Source organism: Quercus lobata, chromosome 3, assembly GCF_001633185.2.
Source record: "Quercus lobata isolate SW786 chromosome 3, ValleyOak3.0 Primary Assembly, whole genome shotgun sequence".
Classification (NCBI taxonomy): Eukaryota; Viridiplantae; Streptophyta; class Magnoliopsida; order Fagales; family Fagaceae; genus Quercus; species Quercus lobata.
In genome coordinates this window covers 24,880,542-24,902,533 of record NC_044906.1, presented here as the reverse complement: position 1 = coordinate 24,902,533, position 21,992 = coordinate 24,880,542, and the positions used below count along the sequence as shown (strand labels likewise).

Sequence of the window (21,992 nt, the reverse complement as noted above, 5' to 3'; positions counted from 1 at the left end):
CCTTCTGGGTGTTGAGGTTGATGCATGCCCTGCTGCCTCTGCTTCAGTCTCCATTGGGACACCCTCTCCTTCATCACCTTCATCTTCTTCTCCTGGAAGCCTAACACTAATCCTTTTGCAGGTAAGCTTGTTAATTGCAGAAGGTGTGGACATAGGGCTGATGTCTTGAGGGATTGGAACACCCTTCCTTCTAAAAATCCTCATATTGGAGTATAAAAATTAAAAACAAAAATACAAAAAACAAAAATGAATAAACTTTGTAGTTTTGTATTTAGAAAACACCTATAGAAGCACAAAAAATAAAGTATATTGTAGCAGTTGGGAAACTGTTGCCAAAAAAAAATTGTAGTTTTGTATTTAGAAATCACCTATAAAAGCACAAAAAATAAAGAATATTGTAGCAGTTGGGAAACTGCTGTAAGAAAAAAAGTATTTTATAGCGGTTACAAAAAAACCACTACTACAAAGAGACCTATAGTAGCATCTGAAAATCTGTTACAATAAACCCATTATAGTAGCATTTTCTGTAAGTGCTACAAAAACGACCACTGTTATAACTCATATTTTTTGTAGTGTATAGTGCACTTCAATTGAGGGAACAAAGCACTTCTTAAGAACACCAGAAATGCAGGAAAGTTTCTTTGTCACAAGTTGAAGTAGATTCGGTGTTTTATGGCGATGTTACATTGTTACTACCACTAAATGTATACACCTAGCTTTTAAACCTAATAAAAAGGTGCAAAGGCATCCAAAACCTTTTCCTTTAATTCAATTTTCATGGACAAAATTAATGAATTGATGCAAAATATCATGAGACTCCAAAGCAAGATATCGTGCAACAGTACATTTTTCTTTAGGTGAAATGTATTGTTCTATTAAGAGCCCGTTTGGTTCCACTTTTTGAGCCCAAAAAGGGCGTTTTCAAAAAAGCTAAACCAACTTTTGCGTTTGGTAAGCTCAAAACGCAACTTTTTTATAAAAGTTGCGTTTTGAACTTTTATAAAAAACTGAGGACAAAACGCGAAAGGAATATGGACCCTCAGGGGTCCATAAATCAAAACGCACGATGCGCGTTTTGTATATTAACGTTGCAATAACCAAAAAGACCATAAATAGCCACACAATTGCACAACTACTACTTAAAAAAGTTATCACTCGTGAAGTGTACATGAAACCTGAACTTTTATTACTTTGCTTAGGTCTATTGCAACAACTTGGAGCATGGGAGATGAGGCAGGATTTAATATGCAACCAAGGGATAAGAAAGTAGGTAAGAAGATTCCATTCACTACAAAGAACTTAGATTTGTTTCGACCCATTTTTCTCAAAATAAGTCAAAATAACCCTCAAAATACATGTTAAAGAAGAAAAAAAAGGGTGGGCTTGCCCAGATGAGTTTTGGCCCTTGAGGCAACATTCTTCAACCCAACCCTTGTTGAAGGTATCCCCAAATTGAGGCAACCTTTTCAACTCTCACTAAGCCTCGAAAAAAGACCACCACCCAAGAAAAAAGACCAGAAAACAAAAACCCTTACAATTTCGTTCTAGGATATTAAGACTGAGAGTACTTAGGCCCTCCCTCTCTAAAGGTTCCAAGGTTCCATTGGCAAGGGTTCTCTCTCTCTCTCTCTCTCTCTCTCTCTCTCTCTCTCATGTTTTTAGTTCATCAAAGATAGGATTTTAGTTCTCTTTACTACCAGATTTTTGTGACTTTTTTTTTTTTTCTCTTCTTTATGGCAGGTACTAGCTTGAGTTCAGCAAGAAAATGAAATCATTGAGTAGGAAAAAAAAAAAAAAACTCAATTTAAAATAATGAATTAAAAAAAATTCTTCTAGAAACCCTTTGATGGAGAACACAAGTTTTTTAATGCTAAACAAGGGACCTCTTTAATTTAACATTGACTCTCTATATTTATACTCATTCCATCAAGGAGTATGTATCTTCACCCAAAAAAAAACCGTTTATTTACCAAATAATGTTATAAGTGTTTGCTCACCCCAAAAAAAAAAAAAAAAACTCATAATAGCAGAGGTCTTTATCTATCACTCTTATTATTTATATAAATAGAATAAATTTTAATAAATAATAATTAAAATAAATTGTAAATGGGCCGCACTAAATCTTCTAATTGAGATAATCTTACATTTGGGACTATTGTGGACTTGGTGATACATGGTCTTTTGTTATTTGGTTTTAATGTATTTAATTTATCATGTTATAATTTTGGAACTAATGTGGTCTTTTGATGTATATGTAATTATGGTACACATTGAAATTGATTTGGATAAATTATCTATTTATCTATATATCTATCTATCTATCTATCTATATATATATATATATATATATATATGTAAGGACCAGATTTGGATCCCTAGCCCAAGAGATGGATGGACTCAAGCCCAAAAAGCTCAAAACAATGAATTTGTAGAGAGTGGATTGGAAAACTGGGCTAAAATGAGTTGAACAACAAATAAAGTGAGTTCGAATGACAAGAAAATGAAGATGAATAAGTTTAAACTACAGAAAATCGTCCTCGGCATTGTCTGAGGAGATCAATTCTTATATATTACTTTCAAGTTTGATTACAAATTTAGTTCCTGATTGCTACAATGTTTCTCTCTTGAGTTCTCGATCCCTCTCTCTCATTGCTCTCTTCTTCTTTTATACTACCTTCCCCTTTCATCTCTACCCTTCATGTGTAGATCAAATGGTTAGTGTTGATACTTGTCTCATTAGTACCTTCCTGAAGTCTTTGTGTAGTAGCTGTAAGGCTGAAAACCACTGTTCAAGTATCACTTCTACATTAATGCGGTTAGAGAGTTAGCTACAGAGCATTTAATGCGATGGTAATAGCTTTCCCTTATATTTCATGGCCTCCCTTTGTCTTATTCCTTCTAGATACTTATCAGTATCAATAGAATCATCCAGGATGTTGCTCTTGGTGTCAAACCATACCTTTTGACCTCGGCTTTGCTTAGTCAAGGAAGTATTCATCCTCGAACCGTCTTCTTAGTTGATCGTGATTAGCCTTCAACTATTCACTTACCAATATGGACTCCTATAAAGGTTTTTATCCATCCTCAAACTACTTAATGTCTTCAGATTAGGTCCCTAGCCCAATATACTTTACAGATACGTACCTCTGGGTCTATCACCCCTACAATAAATATATATTGAGTGTTTTAGAATATTTTTTATTGACACGAGATATGGTCATGAAGAAAAAAAAAAAAAACCTTACTTTGAGGGTTTGAAGGTTTGGCAACCATTGAAACAAAATTAAAGTATATGTTTCGAAGATTAATAACCCTCTAAGTACTTTAATTGAGCTTAATTTGCATCTGAATTTTGATCATTTTTGAGATATTTATCAAGAGTTTTTTTTTTTTCAACAGCTAGTAACCCTTGATAAAAATGAAACACTTATTTGAATAGTAGAAAGACAGTTGAAACTTTTTTTTTTTTTTTCAACGCGACGGTTTTCAAAATAACTTTACAACAATTTTCATAACATATTTTTCAATTGTGACAAGTTCTTAATTGCAATTGATAAGCAATAAATGATACTCTATTAGTGATTGATCAATTTGAAAATCAATAACTTGCCAACTTAATAATTTTGAAAATTATTATGGCTAGCTATAGTACTACTCAAAACAATATGCTCTAGATATTAGAGGTATCAACCATTTCTTCAGTAACCATTATTTGATTTTATTATTAGTACGATGTTTTTCATCTAACTTTCCAAGGTATCAACCATATTATTATAAGAATATTTTGTTACGTACAAACCATGAAACCGAGTTTTAGCACGGTATATCTGTGATAAAATATGATTTCCAGCTGGAATACAACTCCTCCTTAAATGAGGAAAAACAAAAACCAGTGCAATATCAGTATGAGAGAGAGAGAGAGAAAAGTCAAATGAGAAAAGCTTATTTGCTGGCAACTAAAGCTTATTTCTTATCATATTTCCTTATTTGTAATATGCATATTTGCTGGCACCTAAAGCTTACATGGTGGGATGTTACATATACATATAACATACCCTACATTTTTTTTTTGAGAAACATATAACATACCCTACAAAGTTAAGAAGAAGAAAAAAAAGTGAAGGAAGAGAGAACACACAAAGTGCTGCCCATATTCACATGTCTGTCAACCTCATAATTCTGATCCAGTTGGCTATTACAAAGATTCACAAGTACTATAGGCCTAGCTAAGCTAGGCCTGCTTGAGATATTTTATGGTGATACTTCAATTCATAGGTGAAGGTCCAAGTTGGAATACTAAAATTCTATGATTAAGATGGTCTATTATGGTAACCTTGCTTCTCAATAGTCTTGTGGGTCAGTGTAGCAGTGTCTAGTCTATTCAAATGAGAATTTAGATTCTGAATCCTGTAGTAATCTCCTCCCATTTGTTGTGAACAGGAAAAATAAAAATTATGGTCTTCCTGCTCATTAGGAAAGTGGCAAAGCATACTTAGAATATAAAGAAATGGGATGCATCATAGAGAGTTATTGTACAAATTGGCTATGGTCTTATAATACCATTTCCTTCATGTGATGCAGGTCCAATATTCGAATCATATATATGGATCCTGCTAAATTTTATGAATGATAGTGTAGAATATGATAATTAACTTTAGCTGAAACAAATTATTTGTTTATTTGATTGGGATTCAAACATTTTTTTTCTTATACAAGATAAAAAATTTATTTTAACATAATCTAATTAAATGTATATGTTTGTGAAGTTTCTTCTTGAAAACTTGTATCCGGACCCTTGCTCCCTTCACTCCACAAAAATTTTGTATTTGTGAAGTGACCATTACGCCAATGGTGCATGGTGGTAATTGGGATTAAAACTTAGTTGAATTGAGTTGTATCATTGGATGAAGGTATTGCTTTGTTATTAGTTATAAGTGTTGTAATATAAGTAGTGCTAACAGCCTTATTTAGTTTCTAATTTTATTTTATTCGGTTTGCAATAAAATCCCACCATACATGGTAGATCAAATGACTTTAGCCATATACGTTACTGCCTCATGAATGAAAATATGAAATATACTACGATTCAATTTTTAATACTTCTATCGCAATATATATATATATATATATATATATATATATATATATTTCTCCTCAAAAGCTTACAGATATCAAGGAAATTCTAACTTAATTATGATGCTAAATCATGAAACTTGGGTTCAAAAAATGACAACTACAAAATAGAAAAGGGAATAGAAGAAATGCTGTACAAAACGAAGCCTCGGGGGACATTGAGCATATTCCAACTGAAAAGCTTCTTTGAATCCCTGACTGCTGTAGACAACGTGCCAGAGTCTCAATAGACCATACATATGAAAGGGAAAAGAGAGGTTTGGTATTACTTTCTTTGCTACGTGGTTGACATGTTGGGGTGGATATGTGAATTGTGAAGAGGCATTAGGCACTATTGTACATACACAGGGACACTGAAACTGATATGTGAGGTTGGCTGACATGTTGAGTACCAGAGATGGAAGAATTGGCATATGAGATTGGAGAGTCGTGAGGCATATTTCTCTCTCACTTATATCCATATACGGAAGAACAAAACTAAGTTCTACACTTCTGTTTGCAATAATTGATGCAAATATGGAATGGCATTCTCTCTCTCTTTTTTTTTTTTTTTTTTTTTTTTTTTTGAGCAAAGTAAAACACATAGCAATCTGTACAGTTCATTTTGTTTTGAAAATTGATCAACTAAATATAATGAATAGTAGTGATTTGAACTATGCAGATCGATCACTTACACTATAACTGTGAGCTGTTTTCATACAAGTGGTGTTGGTATTGCATTCATATCTTAGCTTTGATGAATTGAGGGTGTGCTAGGGAGCACAATCGGGCTCGATTTGACACAGCATCACAATGCCCAACAAGTAATAACATTATCCAATTGATAGTCACAACATTGACTAAGATGCAAGTACTTGTCGACTATTAAGCAACACTTGTATAAAAAAGCACATGCATGCCTGAATCTTGCTAATTAAAGTGATAAATAGTTAAAATGTAGACAACTTACATTTGAAATTCTATCATTTGCAAGGCGTAACAAAACTAAAAAATAAAAAATAAATAATAGATAAACTCTTACTTATATTAAACCATACACCGTTTATTTCCACTTAAATAAAACAAAGTTTAATTTACTACTTTTTGAAAATTCGGAGTTTAATCTATCACTTTTGAAATTGTATGATTTAATTCGTTACAATACTAATTTATAGGGTTTAAAATATAGTTTTCCCTAAGAGCATTTGCAGCAGTGGAGGCATATTGCTATATTGCTAAAATTTAGCTCCACATACTCAAAAGACACGCTGCAGTAGTGGAGGTATAAGCCAAAAATTTACATGTTTCGCTACAGTGCACATCTATATATAGATGTGCACTGTAGCTGATAGCAAAAAAAAAAATTAATTTTTTATTCCACCTGTTAATAAAAAATTCACTCATCTTTCTCACTTTCTCTCTCAGTCACTCTCTCATCTCCCCAGTTTTTTTTTTTTTGCTGAATATCTCCCGCACTCTCTCATCTCTCTCGCTCAAGCAAACTTCTCTTCCACCGCCGATCTCCTCACGTCGCCTCACGCCTCTGATCGCCGCCGAACGCTTGCTCATCAAGTCGTCGGTCTGAAGCTCATCGAAGGTCGCCAACGTTGTGTCGCCGATTGCCTCATCTCACGCCGCCGATCGTTTGCTCATCAAGCCGCCATGCCTCCGATCGTTTGCTCATCAAGCCACCACGCCTCCAATCGTTTGCTCATCAAGCCGCCGGTCTGAAACCCATGGAGCTCGCCGACGTGCTGCTTGTCTGTGATTTGTGATTTTTTATTTTATTTGTGATCGGTGAATCTGTTTGGTCTGGTAGAGGAAAAAGATTGGAGATACCCATTTTTTTTTTTCTGCTGTGACTGGTGGTGGTGGGGTGGTGGCGGTGGCGGTGGCGGTGGCTGATGGTAGAAGTGGTTTTGGTTGGTGTTGTGAAAATTTTTTTGGTAGTAGAATATATTATTTTATTGTAGTAGTTATATTATTTTATTATGGTGTTTATATTATTTTATTGTATAGAAAGCTAAAATAGATCCACTGCTGTAGTATATGTGTAGGTAAAATAGATAAAGTAACTTTTGGTGGAGCTAAATTGCTATATTTTTAGCTCCACTACTGTGGATGCTCTAAGGTCTTTGAGAATTTGAGAAGAAACAAAAATAGGGAAGCTAATATGAAAAATGACATAAAATAGAGTGATCTTGTAAGAATAGACCAACTGGGTATTGGGCTTTCCAACCTTTAAGTGTCTCATTTAGGGCCCACCATTTAGATTGAAAACTTGTTGGGCCTAGCCCTCAACCTCAACTTTATAGAATTAGTTTTACTTTCTTTTCTTTTTTTTGAGAAACAGAATTAGTTTTACTTAAGGGCCTTTTTTTTTTTTTTTTTTTTTTAATGTTTCTTCGGTGGAGTGGATTGCACCAATAAGTCGGTGCTGTAGTTCAACATGGTTACACTTACACATGGGTGACGTGCAAGAAGCCTCGATAGAAAGCTAATGCCTCCAAAAAAATAATAATTTATTATATAGCCTACATTTATGACCATGTACTTAGACGATAAAAACAGATACACAATATTAGCCGTAAAGCTAAACTTTTTAATTTAATTTTGTATTTTTGTTTCGGTGCACATCTTACGTAACCCTTAGCCCAATACCTCCCCAGTCCCCCCCAAAGGCCCAACTCATCCAAATCTCTCACACTCAATTGAAATCAAAGCAAATCTAATGCATGTGAAACCTAAAGAAGATGGATAAGCCTTCACACCTCACGTTAGCTAGTGCAAAATTTTTTGTCTATTTTATTATAAGAACATACTTTTTTTTTTTTTTTATATATACTCACTTTTCAAAACATTTTATATTAGATTATCTATTTTTACAATATATTTCATTAAAATATCAATTTTCTTGATTTTTAAAAATTATTTATCTTTCTTCACACATAACAACCACTATTCACTCTCTTTCTTTATCCTCCAAAAATGTAAAGAAAGAATAAAGCTATGTTTGGTAACAGTTTTTATTTTCTATTTTTAAAAATATGTTTTTGGGAATACGAAGAAAAAACAATTTTCTTGTATTTTTTAAATCAAAAACATGTTTAGTTGGTTGAAATTTAAAAGATAGTTTTTTGAAGAAAAAAATAGAAAATACTAAAATAAGTTGTTACTACGATTTGAACTCTAATACTAACTCATTAAATGAGACAGATTCATTAAATCAAATGTGTATTTTCATTGATTTTTGAAAATTAGAAACTGAAAACGGCTTTTTGCATGTTTTCAGTTTCCTTCACAAATTGAGTTTTGAGAACAGTTTTTGTTTTCTATCCATTTTGGGTTGCCAAACAAGTTTTTAAATCTCAAAAATAGAAAATTATTTTGGAAACAGAAAATAAGAGGAAAAAACAATTACCAAACATACCCTAAATAACTAAATACAAAATAAATAATGTCAGTATAAATTTACATGGTTACTTTAGCAAACTTGTAAATTTACACAATTACACATAGACTGATGTGGGTCATTTTTAACCAAAACTTAGTAAATTCTACACATTTTTCTATTATACACAAATTGATGAGTGCTCCTATGCTACTATGTAAGAGCATTCACATGAGTCTGCCTAAAATTTTCTAATCAAAATTTTTTTTTATTTTAAAAACCTACTTTTTTTTTTTTTTACATGGCAATTTTTCAGAAACACCTACATCATATTATCTATTTTACACACTATTCTATTTAAATAATAGTTTTTCTTTAATTTTTTATTATTGTCCTTATCTCTCTATCTTTTTTATTTTCTCCTTATCTCTTTAATCTCTCAAACTCATATTCTTAAATCAAACGTCTCTCTCTCTCTCTCTCTCTCTCTCTCTCTCTCTCTCTCTCTCTCTCTCTCTCTCTCTCTCTCTCTCTCTCTCTCTCTCTCTCTCTCTCTCTCTCTCTCTCTCTCTCTCACTCAAAAGCATCGATCTCCTTCGCAAGCACCAATCCACCGATTCATTTTCGTTGACCCACAAACGCTGATCTCCACCATTGATCCATCAATCCATTTCTGTTGACCCACAAACTCTAATCTCCGCCACCAATCCATAAGCCATCAGCACTAATCCATCGATCCACAAGCCACCAGCATCGATCTGTATGTATTGGTATGTCAAGTTCACAATAACGCTATCCCTCTTTGTTGGTTTGTTCGTGTGGGTGTGTTTGAGTGTAACAGAGGAAAAAGAAGATAAGGGAGGAGAGAAGAAGTAGTCTAAGTTTGTTTTGTAAAGGGAGAAGAGAGAAAGAAAAATAAAAAGTAGCGAAATTGTGAAATTAATAAAATAATAAAATATAAAATTACAGTAATAATTTACATGATTACTATAGCAAATGTGTAAATATACACATTTTTAGAATGATAATAGCTTTGAATCGATTGGAGGGAGTGCTAACGATCATAGCATACGTAGGCAAAGCACTCCAATACAATTTTTGGGCGTGAAAAGTTATAGGGCTTAAATGTGTAAATTTCTCATCTTTTTGTATTTTATATACAAGGTTTGGTGGGATGCTTTAACTATATGGAGAATAAGGGTTATGCTAGGACTACTTAATTGGGCATAACTTTGTGCCTTTGTCAATCACAACTTTACTCAATTTACAGTATTAAAAAATTCTTGTGTCACACCAAAAGGCACAAAAATTACTCCTAAGCATTACCTGAAGAACAACTAATATCTGCCACATCATATGTACGTAGAATCTAAACATTATGACATCATTTAGTCACGTGTCCTCCTAACCTAATTCAAGGTCAAACTACTCCTTGTCAAACTTTTACCCAGACCTCAATGTAAATTCCCACATGTAAAAAAACAAAGGGTAAAGTCAAATAGTAGATACATCATCATATGAATATCATCATGAGAACTCTCATCAACAAGTTGACATTCCAGGTGTCCAAAAAGAGACCGTTTGATTATTAGGCCCCACAGATGCACGTGCACCTAGTTACTATTTCTGGACACATGTACACAGAGATGTGCAGACCATCACATGTGAAGCTGATGTGTAGCAGTGGATCAACGGTGCCCCACACTGCAAAGCAAGGCGAAGGCTTTTTGTTTTTTTGTTTATAACAAAAAATAATTTAAAAAAAAAAGAGAGGTGGGACCCACAAGAAGACTCAGAGTCAGAGGGGACACATTGTTTGTTGCAACTAGGAGACAAAAGCTTCATTTGGAGGCATTCACTGTATAGGACTAAGGTCCCACCCTGGCCTCCAGTGGGGGCATGTGGTAGGACCCACATACCCTAAACAAACACATTATTTCAATGCTATTGTGTTGTCGTTGTATTGCATAGTTGCTTGTACGTTGTAGTGTTGTGCCGTGGTGGTAATACAAACAAACAAAAAGAGAGAGAGAAAAAAAAAAAAAAAAAGCCTCATGACTTGATCTCCATCTGTGCGTATCTCTACTCTAACTCTATTATTTTTCATTGGAAAATTCTTTTTTTTTTATAATAAAAGAAGAAAGAAAGAAGAAAATGCAGCTAATGATGCAAAGATTTGAAATGATGTGTTCCATAAAAATTTAAGGATTTGGAATGGAAAGGAATCATAATTATCAATGTCAATTTTTGTTATCAAATAGACTTTTTATGAACAAATTTGTACCCTTTAATTTCAACCCCCCTCCAATTTGTATTTCCTCATTTACAAATCAATAATTATAAAAGAAAATTTTAAATAAATAAATATATCTTCGTTCTTTCTATCAAATACTCAACCAAGCACATTATAGATTGAACATATCAAATAAAAAATGAAAATTGCAATAGCAGTAGCAATCACCAAAGAATTGTATATTTTGTCAAACTCTTAGCTGTTAGTAGTTAGTGAAGCAACCATACAAGCTCTCCTTTTCTTAGCTGAAAGGATTCTTAGAATTCTTCCATCTTTGTTTTATGTTATTTGGTAACAGCAGAGGATGGGATATAAAGAATGTTCTTCCACAAACAGCAAAAAAAAATTATATTGAAAAGAAATTTAATAGCATAAATAGAACTTATAAAAATGAGACTAGGTATATACCTAGAGGGGGGTCATAGACTCGAAACTTTTTTCTTACTCAAACTGTCGGTGCCCATTAATATATACAAACTTAGGCTTATGTCCTACATAAAACTTTCTTGAAAACAAAATGCTGAAAAGACAAAAAAAAAAAAAAGTACTGCTAATTTCCTTCTCCAAAAAAAAAAAAAAAAGTACTGCTAATTTGTTTATAATTGAAACAAAAAATCTACCGCTTATTAATATTATTATCATTTAATTAAAAATACAATAACACACAATGCATAATTAGAATTCAAATTCAAAAGATGGTACTTGAGCATTAATTTTTTCACCTTCAGCAACATGCATAGTTGAATTACTAGACACACCTCGAGAAGAATTATCAATGTGGCCGACTTCCGGTAAAGCTGAGTGGTTTTCAGGTTCAATCAAGCGATTTTCAGGCCCTTCGGAAGGTGCTACAAGTTTTCCTTGATTGTACAAAGTACTTAACTGATGAAAATAAGGGCATGTCCTAGAATCAACAGACCTCTTCTTGTTAACATCCTTGGTTTTCCTAAAGTACTTATTAATGTTCTCCCATTTCTCTTTGCACCTCTTTGCACTTCTTTTGTAACCCAATTCTAACATCCCTTGTGAGATTCTCTCCCATAGAGGAGCCTTGGTTCCTTCCTTGTCCTCACCATTACTATGGAGACTGCATCTCAGGTTTATAAGAGCCAAAACTTCATCTCTTGGCCATCTCCTTCCAAGGTCATCTCTGGCATTGGTTATAGGGTTTGGGGAGGCTTTCTGTGTGGAAATTGAAGCGGGTGTCAATGAATTGTTTTGGGTATTGAGGGAATTAGGGTCTTGGGAAGCTATGGCAAGAGTAGATGAGGTGGGTACTTTTGGAGTGGTTGGAGAAAGTGTTGAAGTAGGGTTTTGAGGTGCTAGGGTTTTGGAAATAATTAGAGTGGGTGTAATTGAGTCCCCTTGGGAGGAACGAGAGCAAGAATTTTGATGAACTTGAGTTATTGTAGATGAAGGGAGTGCTTCGACTGTGTTTTGGTTATTAACATCACAAGTAGGATTAGGGTTTTGTGCTTCAATTGAGGAAGATGAAGAGGGAGTATGTGAATTTGAACTCTTTGGTACCTTAAGAGAATTCTGTACATGTCTCTCTTCAAAGCAAATTGCAAAAGCACTTGATGTGAATTGCTTCAAGAACTCTATGATTGTAGCCTGTCTATCACCAGCAATAGCTTGCTCTTGTGCCATAATTTCAAGCTCCTTATTCATCCTATCCATCTCTTGCTTCTTCCAAGCTTCTTCTTTTGCAACCTTTTCTTCATCTCTCTTCACCATATCTTCAAGAAGCCTGTTATGCATTTCCTCTTGTTGAGCCATCATCTTGCTCACAATTTTCTCACACAAACCTTTGAGCATCTCAAAATTCTTCTGCCTCTTTCTCTTCTTAATATTGCTCTTTGACTTTCCCTCCACAAGATCAGTTTCATTATTCTCATCATGAGTTTGCTTTTCATTAACTGTTCCATCTCCTGGTGACTTTACTTCCAAACTCTGCCCCAACTTGTCTTCTTCTCCTTGTTGATCGCTTGGCTTTTCCACCCTTTGGTTCTTTTCGGCTGGCTCAACCTGATGAGGGTTTTGTTCATTATGATATATCACTTCAAGTTCACTTAAAAACCTGTAGTTCTTGCTGTAGTTAATGTTGCTATTGAAATATCTACTTTCCTCTTCAAACTTATCCTTGCATTTCTCAGCACTCCTTCTGAAACCAAGCTCTGCTAACTTCCTGCACCCACCATAAATATAAAACTAACACCACCCCATGTGTAAGACTAGCATTTATTTCCTTTATTTTTACTCTTCAATCAAACATATATACAAACTGCATTCTTTAAAGCCCCCCGGACCACCCCCATAAAACCCGTTTCTTTTTTGTGTGTATAAAATTATGATATGAGTGAATTACTATAGCTATAACCTTATTGATCAAGGATCACCTTTAGCTCAATTCATATGTATATTAGATTTCCAAGATTTATAAGCAAAACCCTAGTCACCTTATTGCAATTTAAAACAAATAGTCAATATATATATTATATAGAGGAAGCCTTAAAAGAAAGGTATACCTTGAGACATGTTCCCAAGTGAACTCAGGGAACCAATTCTCTATGCTAGATCTGATTCTCAAAAGTGCAAGCACTTCTTCATTATTCCATACTGGATCCATTGGCTCTGGTATTGATCTATCTCTTTCAATCTCTAAATTCATAGGCACCAAGTTAATTTCTTCTTTCTCTTCATGTTTTTGCGTTGGAGGCTGGTGTTGCAATTGGTGCAAAAGGTTTGGTTGGAGGGGTACTTGGTGAGAAGGGTTGTAAGGATCATAGGGAGGGAAGGTAGTAGGAGGGTGTGAAGAGGCATGGATAGGAAAAGAGAGAGGAGGAGGGAGGGGGAGTGTTGTTCTTGAGGCTGCTATCAATTGGTGAAACTGATCTGATACTCCATTAAACATTGTGTTTGTGTCTGTGTTTTTCTCTCTTCTTTACCTCTCTCTCTCCCTTTGCTAACACTGTAAACTGGAAAATTGCTTGGAACAACACTACAAAAATACCAACCTACCTGGCTCTCTCTCTCACCAACCTCTCTCTCTCTCTCTCTTTCTCTCTCTCTCTCTCATTTATCAAGGACTTTGTCCTGTCATGGAATAGAAAAGATAGCCCACCACACCCTTTTAGAAGAAAGTGAAGACACCTTCAATGATAAGAAATTATTCAATGCAGAAGCTATACATGGTGCAACGAGTTAATCTCATCATCTTTTTGGCTTATTAGAGATATTCAAAATATGAATAATACACATATTAAGTTCCATTTATTAAAAGAATTATTATTATTTTGGATAATCTGATAGTTGGGTATAGTTATTAAACCTTTTTTTTTTGGGTGATAGGGCATAGTTACTAACCTCATTCTTAGTAGTGGTGGGTCATTGGTCGAATAGTTGATAGAATTCAAACATAAATATAATTTTCAAATAAAATTAATCACATTAATTATTAATAGATGCTCCTTACTTAGATTTGTCTTTTTTCTTTCTTTTTTCTTTGATTTGTCTACAAACACAAAGAATAAACTATTAGCATCACCAACTTAGTTCTTTTAAACTATTAGTGTTATAAGTCTTGTCTTCCAATTCCCTTTTCCCCATCTCCTATGTCTTTTGTCTATATCATCTCAAAAAAAAAAAAAAAAAAAAAAAAAAAAAAAAAAAAAAAAAAAAAAAAAAAAAAAAAATGAAGAAGCTCTTTTAAATCAGTATCTACCCTCATTCCAACCTTTAATTGTTTTATGCATCATGCTATTAACTTGTAATTAATATTGACATGTAAATATCCTTAAAAAGTAAGTAAATAAATGCTAAACATTCAAAATGAAGTTAATCTTAGTGCAACCAACTACTATAATTAAGAATCTCATCTTTAGACCCAAAAAAAGGCGTGTGAAATACCATGAATAGAAAATGTACCTAATTAAAAAACTGCTTTTGTAACTGGCACATGTAACATGTCACTTGGTATGAAAGATAAATAATTTCAATATGAGAAATTAACAACCAATCAAGTTGCCCTATTTGAATACAAACTATGTTACAAACTTAGGCACAAACCTTCCATATAATTGCTAGAAATTTAACATTGAATATTTCTTTGTGTAAGCCCATTGACTCAATTGGTATAATACATCACTAAACCTAAAGTTTAAACTTGTGAGTTTAAACCCATCATTATTTGATAAATCACTAAACTTTTATCATTTACAAGTTACAACTCGATATGAGATGTAATCACTCAATCATTTGTATGATTTGCATAATCTTCATGCAAATTCAATCACATTGGACATCCAATTCTCTCTCATGATTGAGACATATATGATCACGCCCTTAAGATGAGAGTGGGGAAGGGTATGCCAAATGGGCCGGAAAATGATACTTGAAATAGTTTTTTGGTATCATATGGTCTCTTTAGAATCCAATGCAGAAGGTGATGCTGATGATGGTGTAATTAACGGCAATAGGATGGCAGGACACGTGAAAACATGCAGAGACTGGGACCAATTATTTATGGAGTGGGCCTTTTCACAAGGTACATTGCTACACAGTAACTATAGTACAACGTCATTCGGAGACCTTCCATTTGAGGATTATCTTGTCAAGATCATGTCAAATTATTATTGGTTAATTCACAGTTCACACTCTCTTTTTTTAAAAATATATATATAAATTAAAGCTCAACAGGAACTAAAATATGAATTTTTGCGGATCTAGTACTTAGCAACATGAACCAAGAGAATATTTCCATTTGGGGACTCAAGTTCTTATGCTAATGTCCCGACCCATTATTGAAAAAGTGTGAAAATTTGATTTGATTCCATTTTTTTCTGAATTATTTGTTTGTTCTTTGCACATTTTTTTTATATGAAGTTTTTTGGCTTATTTTCTAGATTTGTTCTAATTTATATTTATTAATCTTCTTCTTTTTACACCCATATATATTGGTGGAAAAGGTTTTGAACTAAGTGTTTTGAAATGAAGAAATATGATTTCTTCTGTTTGGATTATATATAAGTATAATTTTTTTATAACAAAAGTGGGAAAGTATATATTTTGCACTATTGCTTTGAATCAGCTTGATATATTTATAAGAGATTCAAAATCTATTGATCACAGCAGAATGATACTAAAATACTAGTACCATATACATAGTGACACTATTGCATTTTCAATATCATTCACGTGCTTAGGAGGCCTACATTTTGCATGAATTTCTTTATCTAGCACCTTCTAAAGGCTAAGAAATATAGGTACCTATCAAACCGGTTGATACAATGATACATAGCCTTGGATGATGGGTACAAAAATGATAATGTGAACCTAGCTAGGACTACAAAAGTGATGATCATGTAGTCCACCTTATTCCTGAGGCAGCACAGAACCTAGCTAGGAATTGTTTTCTCATCAACTTTTGTACTTTCCACAAGGCTTAAGATTCTTTGGTTTTGCAATTATTAGCTATAGATTGAGGAAGATTAGTCAAAGTGTTTGTGTTAGGATCAAAATAAAATAAGGGGGAAAAAAATCTTTCCACTTCCCCCACGAAAGAAAGAAAGAAAGAAAGAACGCTTGTGGTTCATGTCCTCATGACCATTTTAGCTTTCTGATATAAAACTATAGCATGGGTTGGGCTTTGCACAAGGTTCGAACTTGGGCTTGAGTTGGATTCTTAAGCTGACCAAACCCAATAATTTTTTTGGTCAAACTTCTAGAATTTCTCTTGGTAGGTATATCATTGGATCATCTACTTTCAAAGTTGCAATCAACGTTTCTATCCGCCAGTCTAGTAGTTTTGATACACTGAAGCCAAGCACGAGCTCCATATTGTGGGGGCAAAATCTTAAATGGTCCAGCAAAATGTTGTCCAAGTTGCTATTAGTTGCAGAAAGTGATGTTTCATATCCTGTAGTTGCTGCAACAGCAGCTCAGTGTTTAAAGTTCATGCTCCTTAGGCCATTTTTCAACTAATATGATTAGCTTCAAAAAGTACATTACTTCTAGGCACATTATTCTTCATATGCTCGTATAAAAGTGGATATCACATTTAAAACAACAATATTCTTTTTCTCTTATATTATTAATGTGAATATCACATAAGCACATATGAAATTTGCAGTGAGATCTATTGATTATAGGATTCCTTTTATGAGTTTTGGATTAGTTTTAGTTTTATGGTTGGATAAAGTTTAATTACAAAATTAGTTGTAGTCTATTGCTACAATTTTACTCAATATCATTAATATTATTATATATTTTGAAAATCTAACCATTGGATTGTATATTCTTTACGCTCTTAATATATATGTCAAATTTTATGTTAATCAAATATTATTTATTGTATAACCTATAAGACTATATTTTATGCATAATTTTAAACTACAAAATCTTACAATTTAATCAATTTATTGATAATATAGTTATTGATCTTTAATTTTCTAGAAATTTTACAAGCATGAAAAATATAAAAAGATAATGTAATCTAATGATAGATTTGTCAAAATTCATCTCCAATAAAAAGATATTTATTAAGATTGTAACCTTAAGTTACAACTAATTTTATAGTTAAACTTTATTGGTTAAAAAAAAATTAAAAAAATAAAAAAATCTTTCCAATGGATGAGAGTCTTGGGCTTGAATTGCATTAGGATGTTTGGGTTGGGCTTTTCTTGAACCCAAGCATGATTATAGGTTTTCAACTACAGACGATAGCACACTTGGGCTTGGAAGGGATTGGGCTCAATTATCAAATTCAAGTGCATGAGTAAATCTATACATTTCTTGTCCACCATTTTGTTTTGAAGATCTATAGAATATCAAACCTGCAAATCTCTTTCAGACATATAATCAGACACAAGTAGAATTTAATGCAATTTTCAAAAGAGTTTCTGTTACTATAAAATTTAGTTTAGCTTCCTTATATTAAGCTCATCATGTCTATTTGAAACTAGAAAAGAAAAGGAAAAAAAAAAACCTATAAAGTTTATTAGAACAAAAAATTATTTCATTCCAAGTAGTTTTAATATGTGATTAATTTTATTTTTATCAAAAAACCCATATCAGTTTTGAATTGCTTATAAAGTCTAGTAATATGTTCTTTTTTTTTTTTCTTTTTTTTTTTTGAGAAACTAGTAATATGTTCTTAAATCATACATTTAGATATATAAATTGTAATTAAAAATTTTTTTGAGCATTTTATCTATGAATTGAAACCTTTATATCACAAAATCTTTTTAAAGAAAGAAAAACATAACCTAGTAGGAGTATCTTACAAGATCATGGTCAGCTGGCAAATCTAAATGCAATTACTAAATTTGTCTCTTACATCACATGATTTCACCTAAGATTCCTGTCAAGAGACACGTGCAAAATTATTCAATATTTCCAAAGGGAATGTTAAGGTACATCAATCATGTATTAGATGAGAATTGTACTATTAGAGTAGATAATTAGAGTGATTTCGTGAAGTTTGTGAGTAGTTCTTGTTATCCTTATGGGTTAGTTTTTTTTTGGGTCATGTTAGGTGTAAGTAAATTTATTAAATTGATCATTCTCAATAATGATCCAATTCACTGGGAATTTAGGGATGTTGGTAAAGTTTGAATTTTGCTTATTGAATGGCTCACCAAATGCCTGAACTTGAGTTATTTTCTGAGATTTTTTTTTTCTTGGTAATTATATGTGATGAATATGTACAATATGTAGACAGCTTTCATGTTAATCTGCTTAATTTTCCGATGATATTTTCCATTTTTTTTAGTCAATTTGTAAATGAAATGTGGGTGGTATGAATGTTACAGTTGAAAATGGATGCAAGTAGAGAAACTAATGTGAAGCTGGAATATTTAGTCAATTTGGTATCAAGTATCAACATGGAGAATTTGGAGCACCTAGGACTTTGTGAAAGAATATTTATTGGAACAATAGAGGAACGTGTTTGATTCTTTCTTTCAATAACACCTGGACGAAGTAGAAATAGGACCACGTTAGCAGACACACTTTCCGCTAGTAACTTTTCTGAAAACTAATTTTTTAAGATTTAATAGCCACTATATGTTTAAGTTAGTATATTCATCCTTTGATGATGAGGCCAGTAGCCATATGGTTTACTGGCATTCACCTCTTCTGTGATGTTTAGTTCTAGGCTCAAATTTCCTTGAAGAAAAAAAATTGAGTTTTGTTTCCTTGTTTTTGTTGTATTGATGTGTGGATACTAACTTGAATTTTCGACAATGTAATTTTTGTATTGTAGGTGTCTTTTGTGCTTTTGAGCTAAGCTTGTTCTGCTATGAGTCGGAGAGTTGGGCTTGACCCACTATTCTAGCAAAACCTTGCTAAAGAGCCCGTCTATGCACAAGACCAGCACTCCAAAAGAAAGACAATAAACAACAATAAATACATATATATTAATCTGCAAATATCAGTACGTATTTATAAATTTAAAAGTGAATATCTTATGGCAAAAAGATTAGTTAGAAAAGCAATTAACATAATTAGTGTAGCAGAATGTAATATGATGAGTTTTCTGCAGAAAGTGAACTAAAGAGAATCCAAACCCCAATTTGGACAACCTTACTATTGGGCCAAACCGTCAAAGTTGTGCATTTCGAGGGAAGGGTTTGGATAGCTACTTTCTATTCCGTTGGGATTACAAAGAGTGGGTTTGCTGTAAAAAGAGGGAAAAGATTGCCTATTGATGTATTCATTTTCTATTGTGTTCATTCTTTCTTTTTTCTCTTTTATTTCTCTTTTAACCTTCTATGTTTCTTGCCTTAGTCGTTATCTTGCTTCCATTTATGGCTATTGTTCCTATTTATACTGGGTTAAGCCCATGGGATATCTCTATTTTACCCCTGTTACTCACCAACCATTTTTGTTTGCTGTAAACACCTCTTCAAGGCTGCCCACTAAACTACTAGTCATTTGGCCTCCACTACAACTGGGCATGCCCAATACTTTCTCTCTCTTCTACTACTCATTCCATGACAAATCCTTATCCATTTGGTTTTGCCATAAGCCTTTCTCTCTCATTCCGACCAGTAAAGCTTTGGGTTTCTATCTACCAATCTCTCTATAGCATGCATTAAGTGGTCCTAACCATTTACTACCTACTTTGGGTAAAGATGCCTTCCAGCAGAGCACCTCCCAAAAGAGGCCTTGGCTGGATATCAGAAATATGTTCTTTTCCCCCTCCACCAAACCACACCCTCTATAAATCCATTGACCGTGGGCCCACCTCCCTTGCATTGGTAGGGTACAGGTTAGTGGTGCTCCGACCATAGCATGGTTGTCTTATTACTTCCTATTTTTGTTTTCTTTTGTTACCACATTGTTTCTACTGTTGTTATCTGGCCTTATCTAGTCTTGTATCGTTTTGCCCCTAAATTCCGCTTCGCCTATACTCGTCTTTTATGGAGAAAGGTATAGGCTTATTGGACTTGCCCCACTTTTGCCTTTTTTGGGCCTATGGGCCCACCTGTTGCTAGTTTCTGCTAAACTAACCCGTTGGGCCTTATTTCTTTCCCTTCTTTCTTTTGGGCTTTTACAGCCCTTTGTTTTTTCCATTACTCACTAATCTTTTCTTTCATTTCTCTTTTGCTTGTTATTGGGCTTTTCTGTTGTTGGGCTCTTTTTATCAAAAACGGGTATCAACATGTATTATGTACCCAAAAATTACAAGCACTTGAGAAGTACTATTTTACTTCTTTGATAGTACTAACAGCTAATTTACCTCTCTGGTATTCCTCAAAAAAAAATCTATGTTGTTTGGTAGGCTCTAAAGATATTTATAGTTTATGAGACCAATTCCTTGGTCTAAGAAGTCCTTAATCAAGCATAAGCTTTTTTTTTTTCTTTTTCTTTTTCTTTTTTTTGAGAAACCACCCCAAATGGAGTAGGAAAAATTTTATTACGTAATTTCAGAAAGATGGACATCAGCAATATCTAGCAGAACATCCTCCATCCAGACTTGAAAATTGGATGATAAATTGGCTATTCTAGCAAGTCCATGTGCAACTCTATTACCCTATCTTCTACCCAAAAAAAAACTCTATTACCCTATCTCCTAGTGAGGTAGAAGATGGAATTCTGGAAAGAGGAGGAAACTGACTTGATATCATTCAATATATGCCCAAAATTGGAGGAGGAGAACTTGTTACTATTAAAAGCCTTAATAACAATATCTGAGTCGCCTTCACAGATTACTTGGGGGAAGTTCAATTTTTGTGCAGAAGCTTTATTGTGTTGCTTGTTTCTTTTTATAATACTTACCTCTAAATAATTCCAAGTTTTATCTCGTTATATTTTGCAGTTATGATAACAAGTTTGAGATCTATATTTTTAATAAATTCGGATTTAGAATAGGTACTCTCAACCCAAATTTATCTTTTTCCATACTTAAGTAAGTGCATCAAAGAAGAGTAAATGGACTAAAAAGGACCAAAATAGATCGAATTGGACTGAATCGACCAAAATGGATCAAAGTGGACCTAAATGGACTAAAATGAATCAAAGTGGGCTGCATATACTGAATGGGCCGAATTGGACCGAAGTGAACTGGATGGACTGATGTGAACCAAATAGATCAAAATGAACTAAACTGGACTGAATTGGACCAAATTAAATCCAAGTAGACTGAGCTAGACTGAGACTAAAATGGACCAAAGTGGACCTAATATGATCTTTTAAAAAAAATACAAGTGTATTGAAGCTATATATGCTAGCATAAAACCCGTGCAATGCATTGGTATATATTTAGATCCGACAAAATTCTTTTAATAGTAGGATAGTGAATTTTTTTTTCTTTTCTTTTGGAACTCTTTTAGAAGTAGAACAATAACAATAAACTCTTAACATTAGAATGGTGCAGAAATTCTCAAAAAATACTAAGAATATATATATATATATATATATATATATATATATATTCAATTTATGCAAAAAAACAATCCAATACTCCAAAACAGAAGATATAAGAGCCAAAACATATCTTAAAAAAAAAATGTCATATAAATTCTACAAACATCAAATCAGTGTACCCAGAATTGCATTAAAAAAAATGAATGAGTCATTCACTATTTTCTTAATCAATTGCAAATTTGTAATCCCCTATTTTACAAAAATCTATATTACTATAAAATATATAGGAAATCATGTCACTGGAAAAGAACATGAATAGACAAATTA

General features: G+C 33.2%; 1 protein-coding gene across 1 annotated transcript; it reads right to left on the bottom strand.

The window, feature by feature from the left end:
• Window positions 1-11,411: 11,411 nt before the first annotated feature.
• On the bottom strand, window positions 11,412-13,884 carry LOC115981744 (trihelix transcription factor GTL2). The gene is made up of 2 exons (XM_031104082.1): window positions 13,325-13,884; window positions 11,412-12,984 (listed from the first exon to the last, which is right to left on the bottom strand). Exons 1-2 carry the CDS (start codon window positions 13,708-13,710, stop codon window positions 11,472-11,474), a joined length of 1,899 nt encoding a protein of 632 aa, XP_030959942.1. The 5' UTR covers window positions 13,711-13,884; the 3' UTR covers window positions 11,412-11,471.
• Between the last annotated feature and the right edge of the window lie 8,108 nt (window positions 13,885-21,992).